Below are 19,307 nucleotides of genomic sequence, written 5' to 3' on the forward strand. Positions count from 1 at the left end.
CAAACCAGGACTCTCCTTGGAAACCTCTCCTCATGGTCACGAGATTTTTTGGGGTTCGGAGGTTCCAGTTTGGCCGAGTTGGTCCGAGCGCTGGCGTTTTTCCACAACATCATCTCTTGCGATCAATCAAAGAGCCACCAATTGTCAGCCGGCAGAACCGCCTCCAACTTGCTAGCAATTGGGGTGATAACCGATTCCGCACATTCCGAACGACATATTTACGATCGACTGATCTTTTGCTCGTCCAAGATGTCGCTTTCTAACATTGTCGCCCGCACCTTCGAGGTGCCGTGGGTAAAGCGAATGGCAATGCCGTTGGCCCAGTGGTACACCAATGCCGCCGGATACAGACAGATGGGACTCAGGTGCGTGCAGCTGGGGCGAGCAGGCGATGGAGCGACAACGATCCAGTGCCATTGGCGCCCCTCCGCGATAACAACCCCCAACCGACCACGGGTGCTGATGTGTTTTGGAAACCAAACAGATATGACGATCTGATCCCCGAAGAGAACGATGTTGTCCAGCAGGCCCTCAAGAGACTTCCTCCCAAGGAGGCTTATGACCGTATCTACCGCCTCCGACGAGCATTCCAAGTAGGTTTTTTTATTTTGCCCTCTTTGGATGTTTCAGTTGAGCAAAAAACAGGAGACACGCAAGTGATGGTGATAGTGACGGTCAGGAAAAATGTGGTTAACAAGTTGTGTGATTATCAATAGCTCTCATTGCAGCAGCAGATTCTGCCAGTGAGCGAGCACACCAAGCCGCAGGAGGTAAGCCCACGCCCAAAGCCAGCCGCTTTGCTTATATCAGTGCATCCATGGCCATGTGGCTGCTTGCTAATCTGGCGGCAACGCAACATAGGATGTCCGCTACCTCCGCCCTCTCATTGAAGAGGTTGAGCGCGAGCAAAAGGAGCGTGAGGATTTGGATGCCATGGTTATCAAGAGATAGATGCTACTTGTGTGGTACCTACAATGAGACCAAGCCAGCCATGACTCAAACACGGGCACAGTGTGTTCACTGACACCCAATTAGAGGAGCAGATGTGTTAAGGAAGAAGTTTTTCTGGCTGTCCCAGTGGGAGGGTGACGCAGTGATGTGTTATTAGAATGGAAATATCCTTGAATTGTACAGATATTGTCGTTTAGATTCCATGGCGGAGGAGTCGCTAGACGGAATAAAACTCCTATTATTCAGTTTCCTGGCACTGTTCTTTGAGATGATCCAACTACCGTAGAGATACCCTAGGAGAACCGCTCTTCAGTGGCCAAAAGCGGAGCTACTCAACTCGTCGACGTCGACAACGCGGCATGTCAGTTCGATGCCAAACTGCCGCCAAGGCCTGGCCACCGATTTCCCCTTCGAGTCACCGCATCCAGCTGCGATGACACCCTAAAAATATTGACTCTACCTTGAAGACGCCAAGCTACATCAAGGAGAACTAGACCCGAAACAAAAAAGAGAACAAAAAAAAAAAAAAAGCGACCAAATGACCAAGAAAGCAGCAGCATTGAAGCGGGAAGTGTGTCTACAGATGGGATGGAAACAAGACAAAGAGATAAAGCTATTTGCCTCTTCCACCGTTGATCACGTATCACCACCTGATCCCGCCCCTCTCGCAAAACGATGACACAAATGATGTATGTGTGTACCCATGGCACGTATGCATCGAAGAGAGACCCATCAATGGCGAACACGATTCTCCGTACGAAGTACGAAGTTTAACAGTTAATCTTATTCAATCGTTTGCTATTCCCCCCTCTCGGGACAACCGCAGAAAAAGTATGTCTCGAGTGACACACACCAAGGACGGGAAAAGGGTTACATGGCATCCCGTCAGGCCCAACCAAGCAGCTCCCCAAGCCGCATGTGCAGCTATTTTCTCCTTCTCGTTTTTGCTCTTGTTTCCTCTATTTTTAACTTTTGTTTTTTTTTTTTTTTTTCGCTCTTCCAACCGTTAGGACCGGGTGCCTAGGGAACTCACATGGGGCTCTTTTGTATTCGAGGGAGCAGAAGGATGAAACGCGAGCGCAGCGGATCGCGAAGATCGGGAGCATGGGTGTTTGCGACCGCCAAATCAGGTGATCGGCCCCTGTTATCTCCTTCAGTCAATTTCTATTATATTATTAGTTCGTAACAAGTCGAGCCGCGCACAGGGATTCCATGATGCCAGCTCTCTATCACCTCTCTCTCTCTCACACACACACATGCACATCCCCGGCGGACGGATGCATCAACAGCGCATGGATACAGGGCAAATTTGCTCACACGGATGGTGGCCAGGATGAATGGGTCGACACATGGCCCGCCTTAGCTAATTTGAACAGGATTCTGGAACTCTTTCCGATTTCCTTTCTATGTAGGTTATGTGTAACTCGACAAAATCATACTCGCTTTTTGAGTACGATGGCTCAGACGACTTGCTGTGCATAAACAGAAAGCACTGGTCACATAGGAAATCAGATAGAAGTCCATCTCCCTTGGGATTAGGAAAGGAAGCAACAACAACAAAGGAAAAAAAAAAAAAAAAGGACAAAGATATGCTCTTGTCAAAGAATTCTAACATAGCCTTTGAAAAGAAAAAAATATGTCGGGGAGCATCGTGAGGAGGGGTATGTACGGCGGGGTAACAATGGTTGCCGGGTGGTTTAGTATATGTACAAGCGCGGATAAGGGGTCCAGGGGTGGTGAGAAGGGGGGAAAGGTAAGTCTAGTATTAGAACACCGGGGAAATAAGGTAGAAAAGAGAGCTAGAAGAAATGAAAGGAACATCTGTCAGGGCGTGACTACGCCTCCGACGTAATACTTTAGGCGAAATGTGGATCAATCAACAACTGCTTCTCCTTCTTGATATTCTCAATTACCTCGATGGGTACGTTGATGGCAGCAGCAGCTATGTCCGATGGAGTCAGGGCAAGCCATTGGCCGAGAGAGATGTCAGCAACCCGGTCAGCCTTGTAAATTTCGAGGTAGATAAGGTCTTCGGTCTCGGAGAGATTTTCAACATAATGACCTGTAAGGATCAGTCAGTTAATCTCATTCCGTTGAAAATGGTGCCCACTCGAAAATGGATATACGTACCGCTATTGTCTGGGAAGACACCAGCATCACCTGCTTGGAAGTCAAAGGTTCGGGTGTTGCCGGCACCGATGTACACGGTTGCGCGTGCAGTACCTTGGTGGAAGTAGAGCCATTCCTCAGCCTAGGTGTGGGTAATAAGCCGTTAGTTCACTGATTAGACCGCAAAAACTTTTCCGGATCATGTTGTCTTACAGTTGGATGCCAGTGGAGTTCTCGGAGACCGCCTGGCTTGAGGGTGACGACAGTTGCGGCAATGGTCTTGGAGATGGGGAAATTGCGTGAATCAACAATCTGGATAGTTCCTCCACGTCCAGGAACCTCCTTGTGCTGCGACGGGTGGCTGTGGAACACGTAGGAGCTGTTACCCATCAACTCTCCTGCCGGACCAGTCACATTTTTCATGCTGACAGTCGAGTTAACAACACTAGGATCGGGGTTCCACGATGTGTCGAAGGTGCCCTCGGGAACGCCGAAGTTCTTAGCAAGGACAGACTTTGGCGTATGGGTAATCCAATCGTTAATCATAAATGTGGTTCTATCACGCTATTAGAATCTCGCCCATCCCTTGGAGCGGTCACGATACATACCCAACGCGAGAGAAGTCACCGTCGTCGAAGCACAGCAGGACTTCGTTTTCATCCTCCATACCTAGAAAGTCCGCTTGTGAGCATTCTGGCTAACCTTACCGGCAGCTGGTAGGAGTGGCATTGCGGGCCTTACCCTGAAGAGAATGAGCGGTTCCCTTGGGGAAATAATACATGTCTCCAACGTCGAGGTAGTCCAGCTGGAATTGGCCGTTTTCATCGACAGCGGATAGGAGAATTCGGCCGGCGTACACATAACCCCATTCGGCCTATTATTGTAACGATGTTCTCAGTAAAGAAGCCTCCCAAGATATTGCTCTGTTGATCCAACATACAACTCGGTGCCAATGCATCTGTCGAATTGCTCCTTTGCTCATGTGCACTTGAGCGCCAGCAATGTCATTACTGGCTGGTAAATCTGTCTTGACCTGTTCACGTAGCCAGCCGCCGTGGAACATCTTGAGTTTCGAAAGAGAGAAACTCCATTTCAGATTTGGAACGGAACCACTATCCGTGTCAGTGGATGCACCGAGGGCGCTGGGGTTCTGCAAATCGATTTCGCGGTTGGTAGCACCTGATGTCATACCGAACTGTCAGCGACCATTGTTTCTTCCAGTGACTAGCGGCGGCGAGGAATTAGAATGATCAATGCATACCAGCAAATGGAGCACCCCTGCCATCCTCGCCAACGGGAATACCCTTCTCGAACTGTCCTGGCAAAACTCCTGCGCTCGCGAGCGCTGAGAAGCCGGCGAGAAGAGCTGAAGTGTACTTCATATTATCTGAATTCTTTGCCTTCTTTCGCCTTGGATCTCACTTCGCTTTCTGTTTCTTAGGATATGGTGGTCCTCAAGAGAAGTGACTGTGGAAAGACTGTATCAAGGGCAGCCACATGAAGGTGCGGAAGGGCTCATTTATCTACATTTGATATTGCTCGAGAGTGAAGCCATCGGTATCCGCCTTGCAGAAGAAGGATGCCCCTAGCAAGGCGCTTTGCCCCCCTGATCCCCGAACATTTTCACGCACTAATTGAAACAGCGGGCTTAAAGGAAACACAGATCGTGTTTTTTTCCCATATTCGTTTATTTTTTTATTATTTTTTGCCCCCGACCTCGCATTTTCCGCCGCCGAGCGGGACAAGACGGAAAAATGGAGTGAGGCTAGAGGAACTCAAGACATTGGCATCTGCGGTCCTCGTGTCATGATACCATGCAGCTCTTGTGAGACACTTGGGAGCTGCCTGAAATCGAAGAGCAAAGGAACCTTGGGGTATCTGGGAACTTCGCTTGGCGATCTTTGACGAAGTGGAAAAAAAGAAAAAAAAAAAGGTACCCAAGGTCTTCCGACCTCGAGATTAGGAGCATTCAGGATGCGAGAGCGCTATAGGCAGGGATTGCCTAGGATTCCGGTAAAGCTCTTCTAGAGTTTCAATTTGATTCATCGTTTCATTTCATTTGTGCGTATTTTTATTTTTATTTTTTATTTTTTAGAAAACCTTTTTTCCTTCCCTATCGCGTATTCTGAAGGAAGATCGGCCTCCATGTTGGGTGGCAGAGCAAGGGTGGACGCATTGACTAGGGGTGCCTTGCAGGGCCTGGTCATCCAGGGGAAGCGCACATAGAAACCGTGGGGTAGCAGGAGCAAGGATTTTCGTAGAACTCGAGCCTCGATCTGAGATGAATCAACGAACGTGTCATTTTAGCGTCTAATGGCAGCGTTCAGTACCGACACGAATACAACGCTATTATCTGACCAAAACATCGAACAACCGCCGCAGGACGTGCAAACAGAGTGCGGCCCGTGACGTAATTCGTCACCTCGCGGACCACGCCACACAGCTGGGCGGAGCCGTCGCGTATTCGACCTTTTGACGTTAGGTAAAGCTCTTGAGTCACCATCCATGCCAGCCGACTAAATGGCTGCCCACATACGATATGTGCATCGCAACCTGAGCCTTGCAAGTTGCAGCCATGGAAAAAGCCATGTGCTTGACGACAGCTCCGCTCCACACACAAAAGTCCGTGCGATTGTCAACAGCGACGACCGCACCCATGCGCTCCGAAATTGACCCGAGATATCCAGAACTCTCGTGCAAACAGTCCTTCTCCTCGAGCAACCATGGACATCCCCGCGCCCGCACGTTGGCAATCGTCAAGGATAGAGCTGATGGGAATGGTATTCTTGACGGGGATGTCTCGTTCAAGGGAGACGCCATCTCACCTGCGTCCCGCCGTCCGCATCGCCCAGCGGGGAGGCAAACCAGGCAAACAGATCCAACCAACGGAGCTGAACTCGCACTGCCAGTATCGATGGCAGCCAATCAAAGCAACATATCCGGTTAGGCCCTCACTAGCCAGTAAGCACAAACCCAAGTTGGCTGTTGGGCATGGCCTCCGCTGAAACCGGGCCTCCGCAGTTATGCAGGCGCAAGTTTGGAACTACCCTGGCTGCACGTGATCCCACGCTGGCTCCATGAAGGTCGTATCCCGAAATATCAACAAACCCTGAGCCAACACCGACAACAGTATCAAGATTCAGTCGAGATGAATTGGTGCGCGAAATACAGCCCACTCCTGCGATGCCCAAAATTCATTTCCATACACTCCCTTCACTCCACGCCCAAAATAATAATTCCCCGTTCCCGATCCGATCCGTTCGGTCTGCTCGGGTAGTCAGACTAGCCGCTTCACCCCACCCCGACCGAGCATTCGGTTCGGATCCCCGAGTTTAGGCACTTTTGAAGGCTCCGTGTCTGTTTACTCCACACACGCGTTGTATCTATATGTATGTTATCTAGGTATGTATGAACGTACATCTACGTGCGTACATGCATCCATACCTGCTGGCTCTGCGTAAAAGCCGGTGGCCAGCCAAGAGATGTCAGCAATGGCGTTCAGAGCCTCTTGAGGCAGCCGAGGCAAACGAACGGGTAGCAAACCAGCAACGCAGAAATATTACCTAATTCGATTGCGGCAAAAGTCAGTTTTGGTGTCTGGGGTTCGTAACAAAAACCCGGGGTGTTGCCATGGACTAGGGGGTTCTGATCCCATTCATTTCTAGAATGCATGGAGATTTGGTGGCTCCTTGGCCTTTCTTTTCGGCTTTGGTCCCTGCGCACTTCTCGACGGTCCCTTCTAACAGGGAATGCATCATATGGTTGCGAGCCTGGTTTCTTGCAATCGTCACTGCGCTTGGACGGTCGTATGTTTTTTGGAGAACTTTTACATTTGTGGGGAAAATCGTCCGTTCTCGCACGGGATGTCCAGAACCATGCAACCATCCAAAACACCCTGAGAAACCGGCTTAATTTGGGCTGGAAAAAGTACCACAATGGGCAGTTTCGGCTACACCATACCGAAGCGTAGTGCCCGGTGTCTCATTTCCAAGACTCGATTTTGTGATTAAAATTAGATTCATTTCGGCTCTTTGCTTGGAAGAGAAGATGGAGATGCTTCTCCGGGGAGGAAGGGAGACTCACTAAGGGGAACAACTGCTATTGACGCCTCTGGCTTCCTTGCTCCCCTTATGGACAACCTAGTTGGCCCATCCGATTGCCATGCCTTGAGAGAACTTCTCGGGTTCTCCGCATTTTTACCCCAGATATTGATGGCCATCGTCAATTCACCTTGCAGCGTGTGCACAAAACACCTGCAAAATTCCTGGTCACCAATCACGCCATCTGCATGAGAAGGCCCAAGCTTTGTGGAGGCTCGTGGTGAAATTAAACATGTTTCAATCCCGCCGCCCCCCTTGACCTGCCTTGGCTCTCTTGGGAGTTTATCTTGGCTCATAGAAATGCTCATCGCTAGGGCCCTTGTAGATTCGCGTTCAGTTGATCATTCTCATGCTGCATTCTTTGTGAAAATCACTTGACAAGTTTTCTGTTGGTCCTTTGAGAATATTGGCTGGCTTTTTTTCCTTTGCCGTTGAATCTCTGCGTCTCAACCTCGCATGTCTTGTCTCAATAGTGGACATCGGCAAGCGCTTTTCATACCACCCAACAAAGTAAAAGTCAAAAAGTTTTACGGAGCAGCTAAAAGCAGATCCTTGACCGGCCAAAAAGTCTGATTTTCCCTCCAACCAATCGAAACGGCAGACATCTTCGAGTCATCAAGTAACTAGCGCGGCAAAATCAAGCACACATGTCGACAGATCCCCGACCGGCTCTCACTTTTGTCTCATCATTTCAACGACTATGGGCGGATCGTTATCTTGTGATCATACGATTTACTTAAATATTATCAATGAAAACCCGAAGAATGACCAAAATCAGTCTTTATTCATCAGTGAATTGCAGAATAAAAATCCAAAGAGCCGAGAGATGCAGTTGAGCCTGCCCGTACTAGGATGTCTATGCATCGTGCCGCTCGGCTCCTCTTCTCGAACTAGATTTGCAAGCTCCAAGAGTCAAGAGTCTCTGTTGATTGATCTGAACTCCAGTGAGCAAAGCCTTGGCTACTCAAAGCGGTAGCTGGAAGAGACAACTGCACTTCGAACGTCGCGACTACGCAGAATACCCGGCGCGGCCTCGGGATCCTTGTTCACACCTCCGCCGCTAGCGTGCACTACCGAGTCCGACCCCGGTAAGCCGAGTGATACCCTATCAAGGGGAAAACTGTTAGAGCATAGTTTTCGTGAACGGAGAAAGCTGACTGCAGGATTGTTATCACGAATTTTCTTCCATAGTCGACATGGGATCTGACTCCCCTTTTCAGGGGATGAATGTGATCGGCGTGAATATTCACTGGGACCCTTCCTCCAACTCAACCGTGCGCGTCGTAGCTTTTTTTTTAATTACCCTCCAACGGTTTTGTGCCAAGGGTCTCAGGTCGCGAGACAATGCAGTTCTGTTTTGCCGTCCTCTCTCCCATTTTTAGATTCTACTGTGTTCAGCTGCGCGCCCTCCGTCATCTTCCAATACCAGTCTCCCGGGGATGTTACGATTTTGGAAAACGCTCGTGGGTATTCTGTGTGGTCAGTTGTGACGGCTGGACCGGTAAAGACGGCGCGCCAATCGCCTTGCATCGTGACGAGTTGTTTAACACCTAATAAGGCAAGCATCTGCAGGATGCGCCACGCAACAGGCGAAAAAGCTGCCAACAGCAGCGGGCCACATCTTAATGTGTGTGCATGCGTGTAGAGTGGGCTCGATCTCTAATTTAAGAAAGTCTGCGACCAAACGAGAAAAAAGAAATACAAGTTGCATCGTGCATACCGTAAACCGACGAATCCGGAGCGCCCTATAATGCACTCACTTTTGCGGCTGCACAATTCTTAACTCACTACTCCGTACTCCGTAACTCGTGCAGGCTGGCGAGCCGATTCTTCGAGAAAAATGGTTTTGTAACTAACAAACTCAACTTGACGGTCGACGCACGCCCGAATCTCCCGTTACAGACTTGGTCACTCCAAGATCGCCTCCCGTCTGACTAGGGCCCACATCACGACCGAGCACCGCCATGTTGTCGACGATCAATTCACGGATACGGGAATCTTCAGCTCTCCGCCGCCCATGAGGATGGTTATTCTTAGAAAATGTTAGAAGCGTGGACGGAGCAGGAGGAAAACGTTCATCGTCGGTCCCCGGAGAAAATTTATTCGGAAGTAAACAGGATTTAATTTAGCTCATAGTAATTGTTAGTGTCCTCTCTCTTGGTCTGGCTTCATCTTCTGGCCCTCAGCCGGCAGCCATGAAGCACTCGATATCTTGCCGTTGTGGGCAGTGGTATTAGTTACCTAATGGTCCAATAAATCGAACCCCGAGTTGACAAGAACCTGAACCCCGAGGAGACTCACTATAAAACGAAATATCACGACAGAGTTTGAGCATTTCACACACAAGAAAAGAGCATCGTCCTTGGGCTACATTCTCGAGGCTTGGACTCGAATGCCCAGAGGTCCTCGCTGACGGGAATCAGCTCGCGATAGCTGCCCCGCGGAGAATGCGGACGACGTTCAAAGCGGCAAAAATACGAGACCTGGTCGTATATGCTCTTCTTTAGCTCAGTCCTCCTGCCCAGAGAAAAGCTGCTCTCAGCATTCTTAACCTTGTCAATTGGCAAAGTCTCTCCAAAGTCTGAGGCGAGAGTGACCTTGTAGCGTCAGCTCTGATAACTTCACCGCTATCGCCTGTCTCCGCATTGCCTCAGGATTGCTGATGATCACGATTCACAGCATACCCAGTCCATGGCCTATTTCATTGGACTCCGCGCTTGACGGCGAGTGTTATTTTCACAAGTGAAGGCCTGCAAGGATGAGTTCGCAATAAGCAGGCGAGGGCAGGGAATATATGTCAATGCAAACATACCCGCTTGATGCAGGGACAGGGCAATAAGGAATCATTCCCATGTTTTTTCTAGCATCTTGGCCATTACCCCTGACTATCAATCCCGTGAATAGCGTGGATAACTTTCGCACAATAAACAGGGAGTAATAGCCGCAAACCAATCTTTCGCCCAGCCCAAAGGTGTCCCGATGCGTTGTTTTGATACCTAGCGCCCCATGAGAACTAAGCTAAATCGACAAGGCCAGGATGGCAAGTTCGCTGGCTGCGTATGGACTACGCTAAAGCATCTCCCTGGTCTCAACACGACAGTCTTGGTCTCCGGCCTGGGTCTGTGGGATGAGCACGGAGACGAAAGACTCTCCTTGGTCAGCTTCTGCAGTATTTGCAAACCGGACAAAGGGAGAACTTCGATCTAGGAGACGGTCAATCTCGAATTAGCGAAACTGACCGTGTTTCTTGTTAAATCACGGATCCTACAAGCAGTTTTTGGTTGAGGGACCATTGAGGAATGAACGGAAATAATAGCATGAATCATATTCCGTTCTCGAAACAAGCCCCAAACGTCGCGATTGCAGCCAAGTAAGTCGTTTTCTCAATCTCATTTAATGATCTCCTCGAGTCAGGAAGAACTGACGGCGGTCAGGAAATGGTTACTATCGGGTTCTCCGACTAAGGGGCAGACCTTGGTTGTCTGTCATCGTCAATTACTCCGACCATAGCCACGAAGGTGAAGCTGATCCTCGGGCTTTGCAATACGCCAAGAATGAAGTAGGTTACGAAAGGTTCCTGCAATGTTCAGTTGAGGACGGTTCAATGACCGGGCGTGATGAAACGGATGGCATGGAGCGTGGTCGCATTGAGAAACACGGGATTCCTATATGTGCCCCTGGAGTATGGTATTCAAATTGGAAAAGGAACTCCTTGGTGCAAGAAACTGTTGAGCTGATCATCTAGAGTGTTCGCAGTTTCGTATTGGAAATGCATAAAATAGGAACCCCATGCTGCGGGAAGTAACTCATCTGAAAGAACCACACGGATATCCCGCGTTTTCCTTTGGATCAATCTTTGCATTCGCTGGAATTGTAGCCGTTTTTTATCGAGCAAAGCTGGCTAAAGATGGCATTCGAAGGATGGTCGAAACCAGAATCGAAGCAAGGCGGTATTTGCGACAGATTGGAATGTGGTGGTTAAGAACAAAAGAATATGTTACTAGAAACCGACTTCTGCGGTAACACCGGCCCGCCCTATCTATCCCTCTCAGACCGTCCAAAGATACGTCCATTGAAGAAGTACGCGTTAGCCATCCAATTGAGGAAAAATAGCATGATGGCAGCCCGCTAGTCTGTGAAAAGCTTCATCCTGGAGACGTAGGCTTTTATTGTTGGTCGCGAGTACTTGGTGAGGTGATAGTCATACGTATACGCCCAGCTATCCAGGAAAACATATAGATGTCGCGGCTATCAACTACAGCATGTTTGACATGCCCATTCATACAGTTGCGCACCGCTGGTATCTTTGTCAATCGTTTTGTCTTTCAGTCGATCCAGTCCTCGTCCTCCTTTTTCCCATCCACCCCCCCTCCCCCGGACTGTAGATTTGCCGAGCCTGGCCTCTTGTCGTGGGATGTGCTATTGCGACAACTGATCGACATGCTAATCCAAACGTGCCGTCAAGTAACTCGCGGTTGACATTCACGGTAGGGAGCTCTAGTAGGAGGTAGCAGGGGGTTTCCGAAGGTATATCTTGTCTCCGAGCTGAGACTCTATAGGACGCGATGATGCGAGAAAGAGCATTCTCGCTGAAGGCCAGCATATCACGAGTTTGTCTCCAAAGGGATCCTGAAAATTCCCATTTCCGATGGGATATCTCAATAGATGAAAGTGACCAAAATTTGATAATCCACCACGCATGAAGCTCTCCAACAAAGCTAAGCACAGATCATTCGGCCCGCTGAAAAGACCAGTTCCGATCAAGGTACCCTTGACCCTATCCATGGACGATCATGCATTATACGATTCACAATAGTCCGTGAGTCAGGGTCTCCTAAGCTGGTTAGGAATAGGACATGGGCGGTATCTTCAGGTTTAACCCGTTCTCGACACCATGGACCTCCCGCATGTCTAACTAGCTCGATATTATACGACTGCTATTTAAATTAGCGTGACTTAGGTTAGTGTGCACACGGTGATGGGCTTTGTGCTACGATAGCGCATATCGTACCCGATACACATTTTAATTTCAAAGGCATGCATAAACGGTTTATTCCATTGCCTGGTCAATAGCTTTCGTTTCGCGGGCTCGTACCTTGAAACCGGCCTGAACAGCCTGGTTGTCATCATGGCATTGCACATAGTGTATAAGCCCTTGCTCAAGGTGCAGGTATATTTCCGATTTTTCGGAATCCGAGTCGAAAGGGCCTCCCAAGACTTTGCCGCCATTTATCGCAACTTCAAGTTTGAAGGTTACCATCAAGACGCCCCAACAAAGGGTCTCCTTCAATAAACTGCTTTTTAGTGAATTATACAAGCCGCTTTCAATGTTATTGTTTTGCTCCCCCGACCTTTCTCACCTTAGTTGAGGTGTAACTCGGTTCGTGCACACAAAAATGATGATACCACCAAACAAAAACACCCCCCCCTAAAAAAAAGAAAAGAAAAGAAAAGAAAAGAGGATCACAATTTGAGATTTGATAATTGTATCATCAAGGGAAATATTGCCCCAGTGACAATACACCTTTGTAACTATGGTGAAAACTCGAAAAGTATGAGTGCGAAGCTCTGCGATGGAGTGGAGGCTCGGATATGTTCATGAGTTTCATCAACATAAGAAAGATGGAGGTAGCAAGGTCAGATATAAAGGGCGTGCCCAAAATTACCACGACTGTCACTTGCTTTAAGACCAAGCCTTGAGGGATGAGCAGGCAAAGAGGCTGCCACAGAATGGCATTAGGCATCATCGCCAGTGCTGTAGTGCAGGTCTTAGCGGCCTTCCTTGGATCTCACAAATGGCATATTGAAGGCTTTGAGTGCGGCGTCATCCAGTGGAACGCCTTCATGTCCAGTATTTTCCTTTTTAATGCATATTTGTCGGCAGCCCTTAGTAGTATAACTAGATAGAGACGTCCGATACATCATTATTTCGAGTCTTACAATGGAACAAGAAAATAAGCCCCAAAGAATATCGGTGGGAGGAGAGTAATGAGTTTGACCATTCTGAGCGAGAAATTCATGATGAAACTTTTTTGATTGAACTCGGGTCACATGACACAATGTTGGCTCCAGTTCCGTCTTACGCCAGCCTTTCACGGGCGGAGATAAATGGGAACACCTGCAATGAAAAGCAAGTCCTGAAATAGGGACACGGGGGGTTCAGGAGTCCAGGTACGGAGTACACTTCTGGATGTTTCCATTTGCTAAACCCTAGCGTTTGTTTTATCAATGGTCTACTCCATACTAACTCCTTCAACGCACCTTTTTAACTACAGGATCAAGTGCCTTGGCTGGCAAGATGTTAAGGGTATCTATGCATGACAAAGTTGCTTGTTGCCATGAGCTCATTAGGGGTGTTGAAGCACCAGATTGCTGCTCATCTGGCGGGGCCCTTCGACTGCAGTAGGGGTCTGAACGGACACATTTAAGATTTTCACTCTTCTTTACCTGTTTTGCTAAATGTGCAATTAACCCGCTGGCGGGTATCAAACAACTCCTCCCTTTGGCGATGACTGATTCAGAGCTGTCATTTCCCTCCGGTATTTGGCCCTGGGCAATAAGTACGGTAGCCTGTGTTTCACTTTTTCACTCGACACTGTTTATGCCTGGTTGCATTCCTACCAGCTATGGTGTGAAACAGTGACTAAACCCCGAAACATTCTTATATGCCTGCTCGAATGCTTAACAACGCTTTTCTTCGGGAACATTGCTTGATTAGGAGGAACCAGGTCAAAGCATTCCGTTATATGCACATAATGAGGATGAAAGCAACAAAGGAGGAGAACATGGATCCCATGGATGGAAGTACGCGTACGGAGTACTCCGTATATACCCATACTTTCGGGGAGACCATAGATATCCATCTCATACTTCGTATCATTATAGGTGTCTCCTTCAATCTTTCCCTGGCTGTTACCTGATTCGGGTATCACAATGTTTAAATATGCCGACACAACGTACAGAGTACATTTAACAAGATTTATCGGACGCTACGGAGTATAGTGCTGGCTAACTCAAACTACACCACGAGATGCTGTCAACATCAGGATATTAAGCTTTGCTCGGTGCCCCAACTTTCTGTTTCATTGTCCGGGAGAGCGTTCTCTACTGATATTTCCAATTATTGTGCATTCCATTTATTTGCGGCAATTAATCCCAATATAACGCTGCTACCCTTCCCTCAACCAACTTTGTGGCACTTTGGTCTTTGCTGGGTTGCCTGCAATCCATGTTTTACCCATCTTCAGATGTCAAATCCAAAATGATACCATATTACTTCACCGCGAGCCTGCCTCTAGCAACCCCTTCAGAAAGAAAGACCTTGGAAGCCAAGTAAGCTTGGACCGAAATTGCTCAAAGAGACATATTTCAAGGCGATGGAGACAAGCGATCAAATATATGCTATAACTAGTGGCTCGCTCCCAGTGATAGAGTAGTCAAAGCTAAATACAATCGAGGTTAGGGAGCTTAAAGTAGTCCAAGCATGCCGTCAATGGGCTCTCTATAAACAGTGATTGCCTCTAATTTTGCATAACTGCCAAATCAACATTCTCCCACCGCCACATATACCACATAAATAAGCTTCTATACGGCGCAAAGGGCGCCGCAATCTCTAGCATCTCCTTTTCCGCCATGTACTTGAACTTGCCGCCTCCTTTAGCTTTAAGTTTCGCAATGTCGCGTCCGACAAACGCTGCCATGCCTCGCCTGGAGAAATTCGTAAACGGCTATAAATCAAGGGGAGAAAGGATGGGAGGAAATATGACTTACTGCACCCCCAGATCTCCCGTAGAAAACACATCCATCCTCTTGAGACCAAAAACGGAAAACATCTCTACCGACCACTTCCCCAGTCCACGCACCGCGATAAGCTTCTCAAGAACGTCCTCATCGCTCGCAGTTAGCAACATGCGCGCGCTCAACTCCCCGTTGACGAACTTCTCCGCTAGGCCTTGGATGTATTCCGCTTTTCGCTGGGATAGACCGGCTGTGCGAAGAGTCGCAAGATCGCACTTCATAACCTCTTCCGGGGTTGGAAAGCGCACGGCACCATCCTCATTTTTGCAATCATTTTCATTGATACTCTTTTCCGTGTTTGTCCCGTAGTCATAGTCATTTGCCTGTTTGGCATTTTCGCTCTTAACTTCTGTGGCATCGGCAAGAGCCCCCGTAGTACCAGCTACTGCTAGGCCCTTGTGGAACAGAGCCACGAACTTCTTCTTGATCGACTTCGCCGCGGCACCTGAAACCTGTTGTCCAATGATGCCGCTGGCTAGGGCCTGGAACGGGTCAATCTCCTCGGCCAAATCAGAGGGTGAAAACGGTGGGGATGGGTATTTTTCAATCACCGAGCGCAATTTCGGGTCGACTTTCAACAGGTGGGCCAGGCCCTGCTCGAGGATATTTCCCGTTGTTGCGGTGGGACGGGGAATACCGGTTTTCGAGGGAGAAGCCTCCTCGATGGTTCGTGGATAGGCTGTTAGATGTGTTCCGTGGGGAGTAACGAGTGTTGCCGTTGTGCGGTGCGGATCAACCGGGCGATTTAGGTCCGGGTGTGCTGAAGACGCCGGTTTGGGCCTGAGGGTTGGAATGAAAGGGGGAGGTGTGGATGGGGCAGCGGGTCTCTCCCCATCGTGGCTGGCTTCCCGTTTTCTTTTCCTTGGAGCCGACGGTCCAGGAGCAGCGGATTGGGGCCCTCGTGAAGTCGTCCCTTTAGCTGCCCTTTTTCCAGCGCTCGAGCTCGATTGGATCGATGTCTTCTTCGCTGCGGGTTTGTCAACCCGACTCTTCTGGGCTCGTTTACTAACGATATTTTTTACTTCTGACGTCTGCTCTGTCGTTTTTGTGGCTGCTTTTTGCGTCGCAGCGCTGATACGGGCAGAGCGTCGAGCGGCCATCGGTGTGGCCGGATATAAAAGGTTCAACCTCTTTGTGAGGAGGCTAAGTCTCATGCGACAAGTTGGAACGTCAAGCTCAGTTTCTTTTTTCTTTTTTTTAAAGAAAAAAAGGTAACACCTGTCAATCACCTTGTGCAAATGGGTTTCGAGCCACCTGGTCACACAAGGCAACACTTGAATTCAGACTCCAGACCAGAGGAACTGGTGTTATCGGCGTGTCGCGCGTTTAATTAGTTAACCAATGAACTAAGTTACCTAGCCTTGTTGCCAAAGTAACCAACACCAAAAGCCGTGGCCCTACTGTGTACTAGGCCCTGATGGTACATATAATAGCAGATTTGTCCACATCGCATCCATTTGGGCTTGTGAAATGTCAAGCAGATCGATCATGAGCCATGTGCTTTGAAATAATATACTGGTGGTCCATTCACAATCCTTGGTCTGTCCACTTGGAATGCGGTCCAAGAAACATAGACCATGGAGAAATGCATTTTGTGTTGAAGGCAAACATGCCCATGAGAGATCAATATTAATTACCTATCAAGATTGTATCTTGATGTTGTATTGTCCCGAGCAGCATGACTGTGTTTAAACCATGGCTGGGACCCTTCCTTCGTTGGTGGTGGAGATGTGGTTTTAATGGCTTTTGTCGGCTCCCCCTTTTCCTCTCCCTTTTCAAAGTCGATTCCGTCCAACTATAATCAACGATCGAAATCTACGAACCCTCCAAGTCATATAAGGCCAGCAGTGGAGAGATATTTTGCGTCCTGAAAGCTTCTGATCCCTCTAATATCCAAATATTGGATCTTTCGCACTTTATATGGTTCCTATATACGGAGTATTGACGGTTCACACTGAATGTACCTCAGGCGCTAGTAAAATTTCGCCCAGCGGGATTGCGTTCGGACCTTTGTACGAGCTCCTTGTCACAAACCACCATATGGCCACGAAAATAGACAAGCCTCCCGTTATAAGAGACGTGTAATTCATCGTCTCTGCATCCGTGGGTAGCGCGTACGGAAAGCAGAAAATGACGACAAAAGCAATAACGTATGAGCACGAGATTCCATTGACGAGGAAGCCAAGCGGGCCTTTCATGTAGAAGTGGCCTGGATTGATGCTTCTTCGGCCACTAAGGAGATGTGGCAAGATCGCTGTAACATAAGAGAGTGAGGAGAGGACGGCGAAGGAGCCTACAAATGCGTTAAATGCAGTCTTTGACCCGACGTATATGCAGCCGAGGGCGACTACTACCGCACCGCAGGCCAGTGTGGCATTGAAGGGATTGCGGAATGTGGGATTGATGCGTGACATCCAAGGACTGAATGGAGTGGCGTTGTCACGCGCAAGGGTCCAGAGAGTACGACCCGCTGTGAGGTAACAGCCAATGCATGTCAAGAAGGTCGGGAAGAACATGACAATGAGAAGACCGAGAGCACCGCCCCTTGATCCCGTCGCCTGATAGTAGATTTCGGCTAGGGGAAACGGGGTGTTCGTAGTTAACACGGCGTCGAGGTCGTTGATTGCGTACAAGAGAGCAACCATATATGGAATAGCAGTCACGAAACCGATTACCATTTGTGCCAGGATTGCCTTGGGAATGTTTCGACTTGGTCTGGAAGCGGAAGAATTGATGAGTCCAAGCTGGGCGAAACGAAACCGGCAAAGGAATAAAACATACCTTGGAATTTCTTCTGCCATATGAGAGGTGACGTCAAGAGCCCCAACCGTGTATGCACCATTCAACATACCTGCCAGGAAAACGAAGGCATTGCTCTCATACCCGGTTTGATTTTGCCAGTCTTTCCAGACAAAGCTATCCGATGCATAACCCAAGCCATTGACGCGGGGCATGGTGGCGCAGACCAGAATGCTCACAATAACTCCTCCGATAATCAGAATTGAGCCCAGGTGGCCGGTGTATGGGAGAAAACGGTTTCCAAAGAGGACAGTAGCGCAGCAAAATATCGTGCAGACGATGTAGACTACGAACACGTTCCATGGCTGCGCTTCCCGCTCGGGGTGAAAGAGCGTATACATTGCAAGGAGCTGATTTCCAAGAATGGAGGAGATCGATGCCGCGCCGAACATCCAGGCGAGGCAGTTCCAATATCCGGCGAAGAACCCGACTGGGCGGCCATACCTTTTGCCAGCCGTCACACTTGCCCAATGATATACTAAGATGGCACGTTAGTCGATAGGTTTCTTACCGTGGGATGGACTTCTTATGCGAGATAAACCCCCAACTTACCTCCCGCGGCGGATGGGATCGCAGAAGCTAATTCCGCAACCGAGGCTGCGACAAACCAGTAACAGATCGCAACGACGATACTATGGCACCGTCAGAAAGATGATCGCACAGCAGAGCAAGTTGTGAAGCAGGATATTGGAACGTTCGCAATCACAATTCATATATAATCCCGGGTGGGCCACCATTGAAGATAGCCACGGACTACCATTAAGAACAGTCAATACCATAGATATATATATATATATGGCTTTTCATAACCCGGTACATGTCACGACCAGCTTGTTCAGAGCACAACGTACAATGCTACCGCCCATGGCTATCCATGTATTCCCGGTGGTGATACCTACGCCACAGATACTGAGCAAACTAAAGTTACGCTCTAGTTCCTGCTTATGGCCCGAGGCGTTGACCACTACTTCCGCGGGGCCCGACTTCAATGCACTCGAAGGAGCAGGTTCACGATCTTTGCCTTCCTCCAAGACCATGGAATCATGGGCCATACTCCACTATAGTGGTCAAAGAAATGAGCCGAGGGAATAAAACGAAGCGCCACGTAAATTTCGTAGGTTTCGGCTTTTCATAGAAAAGGCCGATATTATCTCAGAAGCCACAGCACGAGCGAGAGAGAGCGCTGAAAAAGGCGAAGGACCGGTTACAACGAGGACATCAACAAGCCAGATCACGTGACAGCGCGCATGCAAGATCCTGGAGACAGGCAGGGGGCAAGCTCGATAATAACCGCTAGATAATCCAGCTCGTCCACGGAGGACTCCGTATCTGGTTTCGATAAAGAGTCGGTGTCATCCTCAATGCGGCCCATGCTATTTATGGTTCTGTTTGATCGAGACAGTTCCTTCATGGTAGAAGGTATGCATTATTCCTTGTATGTATGGTCAAACGACCTCATACGGAGGACTCCGCACGGAGTACAGCTTATCCACACGCGCGTTAATTTTGAAAAGTCTGATCCCTTCAATCTCTGAGCACAACGGTCCGGGT

At 48.8% G+C, this 19,307-nt stretch overlaps 8 protein-coding genes across 8 annotated transcripts; 3 read left to right on the top strand and 5 right to left on the bottom strand.

The window, feature by feature from the left end:
* The first annotated feature begins 125 nt into the window (after positions 1–125).
* Positions 126–1,208, top strand: CIMG_04106 (ubiquinol-cytochrome c reductase complex protein). The gene is made up of 4 exons (XM_001244664.2): positions 126–365; positions 485–593; positions 717–770; positions 862–1,208. Exons 1-4 carry the CDS (start codon positions 250–252, stop codon positions 949–951), a joined length of 369 nt encoding a protein of 122 aa, XP_001244665.1. The 5' UTR covers positions 126–249; the 3' UTR covers positions 952–1,208.
* Positions 1,209–2,329: 1,121 nt separating this feature from the next.
* Positions 2,330–4,934, bottom strand: CIMG_04107 (oxalate decarboxylase family bicupin). Its single transcript, XM_001244665.2, has 7 exons — positions 4,322–4,934; positions 4,001–4,239; positions 3,802–3,934; positions 3,669–3,729; positions 3,274–3,616; positions 3,082–3,202; positions 2,330–3,013 (listed from the first exon to the last, which is right to left on the bottom strand). The coding sequence occupies exons 1-7, from the start codon at positions 4,440–4,442 to the stop codon at positions 2,808–2,810; spliced, it is 1,224 nt and encodes a 407-aa protein (XP_001244666.1). The 5' UTR covers positions 4,443–4,934; the 3' UTR covers positions 2,330–2,807.
* A 638-nt stretch (positions 4,935–5,572) lies between these two features.
* Positions 5,573–6,643, top strand: CIMG_13767 (uncharacterized protein). Its single transcript, XM_004446382.1, has 2 exons — positions 5,573–6,021; positions 6,082–6,643. Exon 1 carries the CDS (start codon positions 5,636–5,638, stop codon positions 6,005–6,007), a length of 372 nt encoding a protein of 123 aa, XP_004446439.1. The 5' UTR covers positions 5,573–5,635; the 3' UTR covers positions 6,008–6,021; positions 6,082–6,643.
* On the bottom strand, positions 6,175–7,454 carry CIMG_13768 (uncharacterized protein). The gene is made up of 2 exons (XM_001244667.2): positions 7,144–7,454; positions 6,175–7,053 (listed from the first exon to the last, which is right to left on the bottom strand). Exon 2 carries the CDS (start codon positions 6,943–6,945, stop codon positions 6,559–6,561), a length of 387 nt encoding a protein of 128 aa, XP_001244668.2. The 5' UTR covers positions 6,946–7,053; positions 7,144–7,454; the 3' UTR covers positions 6,175–6,558.
* Positions 7,455–10,477: 3,023 nt separating this feature from the next.
* Positions 10,478–11,142, top strand: CIMG_04111 (uncharacterized protein; the record flags this gene model as incomplete). Its single annotated transcript, XM_001244669.2, has 3 exons — positions 10,478–10,530; positions 10,671–10,842; positions 11,038–11,142. The coding sequence occupies 3 exons, from the start codon at positions 10,478–10,480 to the stop codon at positions 11,140–11,142; spliced, it is 330 nt and encodes a 109-aa protein (XP_001244670.2).
* A 515-nt stretch (positions 11,143–11,657) lies between these two features.
* CIMG_13769 (uncharacterized protein) lies at positions 11,658–12,389 on the bottom strand (the record flags this gene model as incomplete). The annotated part of the gene is made up of 2 exons (XM_004446384.1): positions 11,658–11,937; positions 12,172–12,389. 2 exons carry the CDS (start codon positions 12,387–12,389, stop codon positions 11,658–11,660), a joined length of 498 nt encoding a protein of 165 aa, XP_004446441.1.
* Positions 12,390–14,677: 2,288 nt separating this feature from the next.
* On the bottom strand, positions 14,678–16,217 carry CIMG_04112 (DNA-3-methyladenine glycosylase). The gene is made up of 2 exons (XM_001244670.2): positions 14,931–16,217; positions 14,678–14,867 (listed from the first exon to the last, which is right to left on the bottom strand). The coding sequence occupies exons 1-2, from the start codon at positions 16,109–16,111 to the stop codon at positions 14,681–14,683; spliced, it is 1,368 nt and encodes a 455-aa protein (XP_001244671.2). The 5' UTR covers positions 16,112–16,217; the 3' UTR covers positions 14,678–14,680.
* A 647-nt stretch (positions 16,218–16,864) lies between these two features.
* Positions 16,865–18,808, bottom strand: CIMG_04113 (choline transporter; the record flags this gene model as incomplete). Its single annotated transcript, XM_001244671.2, has 5 exons — positions 16,865–17,672; positions 17,739–18,234; positions 18,309–18,388; positions 18,463–18,509; positions 18,608–18,808. 5 exons carry the CDS (start codon positions 18,806–18,808, stop codon positions 16,907–16,909), a joined length of 1,590 nt encoding a protein of 529 aa, XP_001244672.1. The 3' UTR covers positions 16,865–16,906.
* Between the last annotated feature and the right edge of the window lie 499 nt (positions 18,809–19,307).

Source organism: Coccidioides immitis, assembly GCF_000149335.2.
Source record: "Coccidioides immitis RS genomic scaffold supercont3.6, whole genome shotgun sequence".
Taxonomy (NCBI): domain Eukaryota; kingdom Fungi; phylum Ascomycota; class Eurotiomycetes; order Onygenales; family Onygenaceae; genus Coccidioides; species Coccidioides immitis.

Coding starts and splice junctions, on each gene's coding strand:
- CIMG_04106 (XM_001244664.2), top strand. CDS start 250: ATGTCGCTTTCTAACATTGTCGCCCGCACCTTCGAGGTGCCGTGGGTA. Junction 594..716: donor GCCTCCGACGAGCATTCCAA/GTAGGTTTTTTT, acceptor GATTATCAATAG/CTCTCATTGCAGCAGCAGAT. Junction 771..861: donor AGCACACCAAGCCGCAGGAG/GTAAGCCCACGC, acceptor AACGCAACATAG/GATGTCCGCTACCTCCGCCC.
- CIMG_04107 (XM_001244665.2), bottom strand. CDS start 4,442: ATGAAGTACACTTCAGCTCTTCTCGCCGGCTTCTCAGCGCTCGCGAGC. Junction 3,935..4,000: donor AGATGCATTGGCACCGAGTT/GTATGTTGGATC, acceptor TTACAATAATAG/GCCGAATGGGGTTATGTGTA. Junction 3,730..3,801: donor AACCGCTCATTCTCTTCAGG/GTAAGGCCCGCA, acceptor CGGACTTTCTAG/GTATGGAGGATGAAAACGAA.
- CIMG_13767 (XM_004446382.1), top strand. CDS start 5,636: ATGGAAAAAGCCATGTGCTTGACGACAGCTCCGCTCCACACACAAAAG.
- CIMG_13768 (XM_001244667.2), bottom strand. CDS start 6,945: ATGGTTGCATGGTTCTGGACATCCCGTGCGAGAACGGACGATTTTCCC.
- CIMG_04112 (XM_001244670.2), bottom strand. CDS start 16,111: ATGAGACTTAGCCTCCTCACAAAGAGGTTGAACCTTTTATATCCGGCC. Junction 14,868..14,930: donor ACGGGAGATCTGGGGGTGCA/GTAAGTCATATT, acceptor GAATTTCTCCAG/GCGAGGCATGGCAGCGTTTG.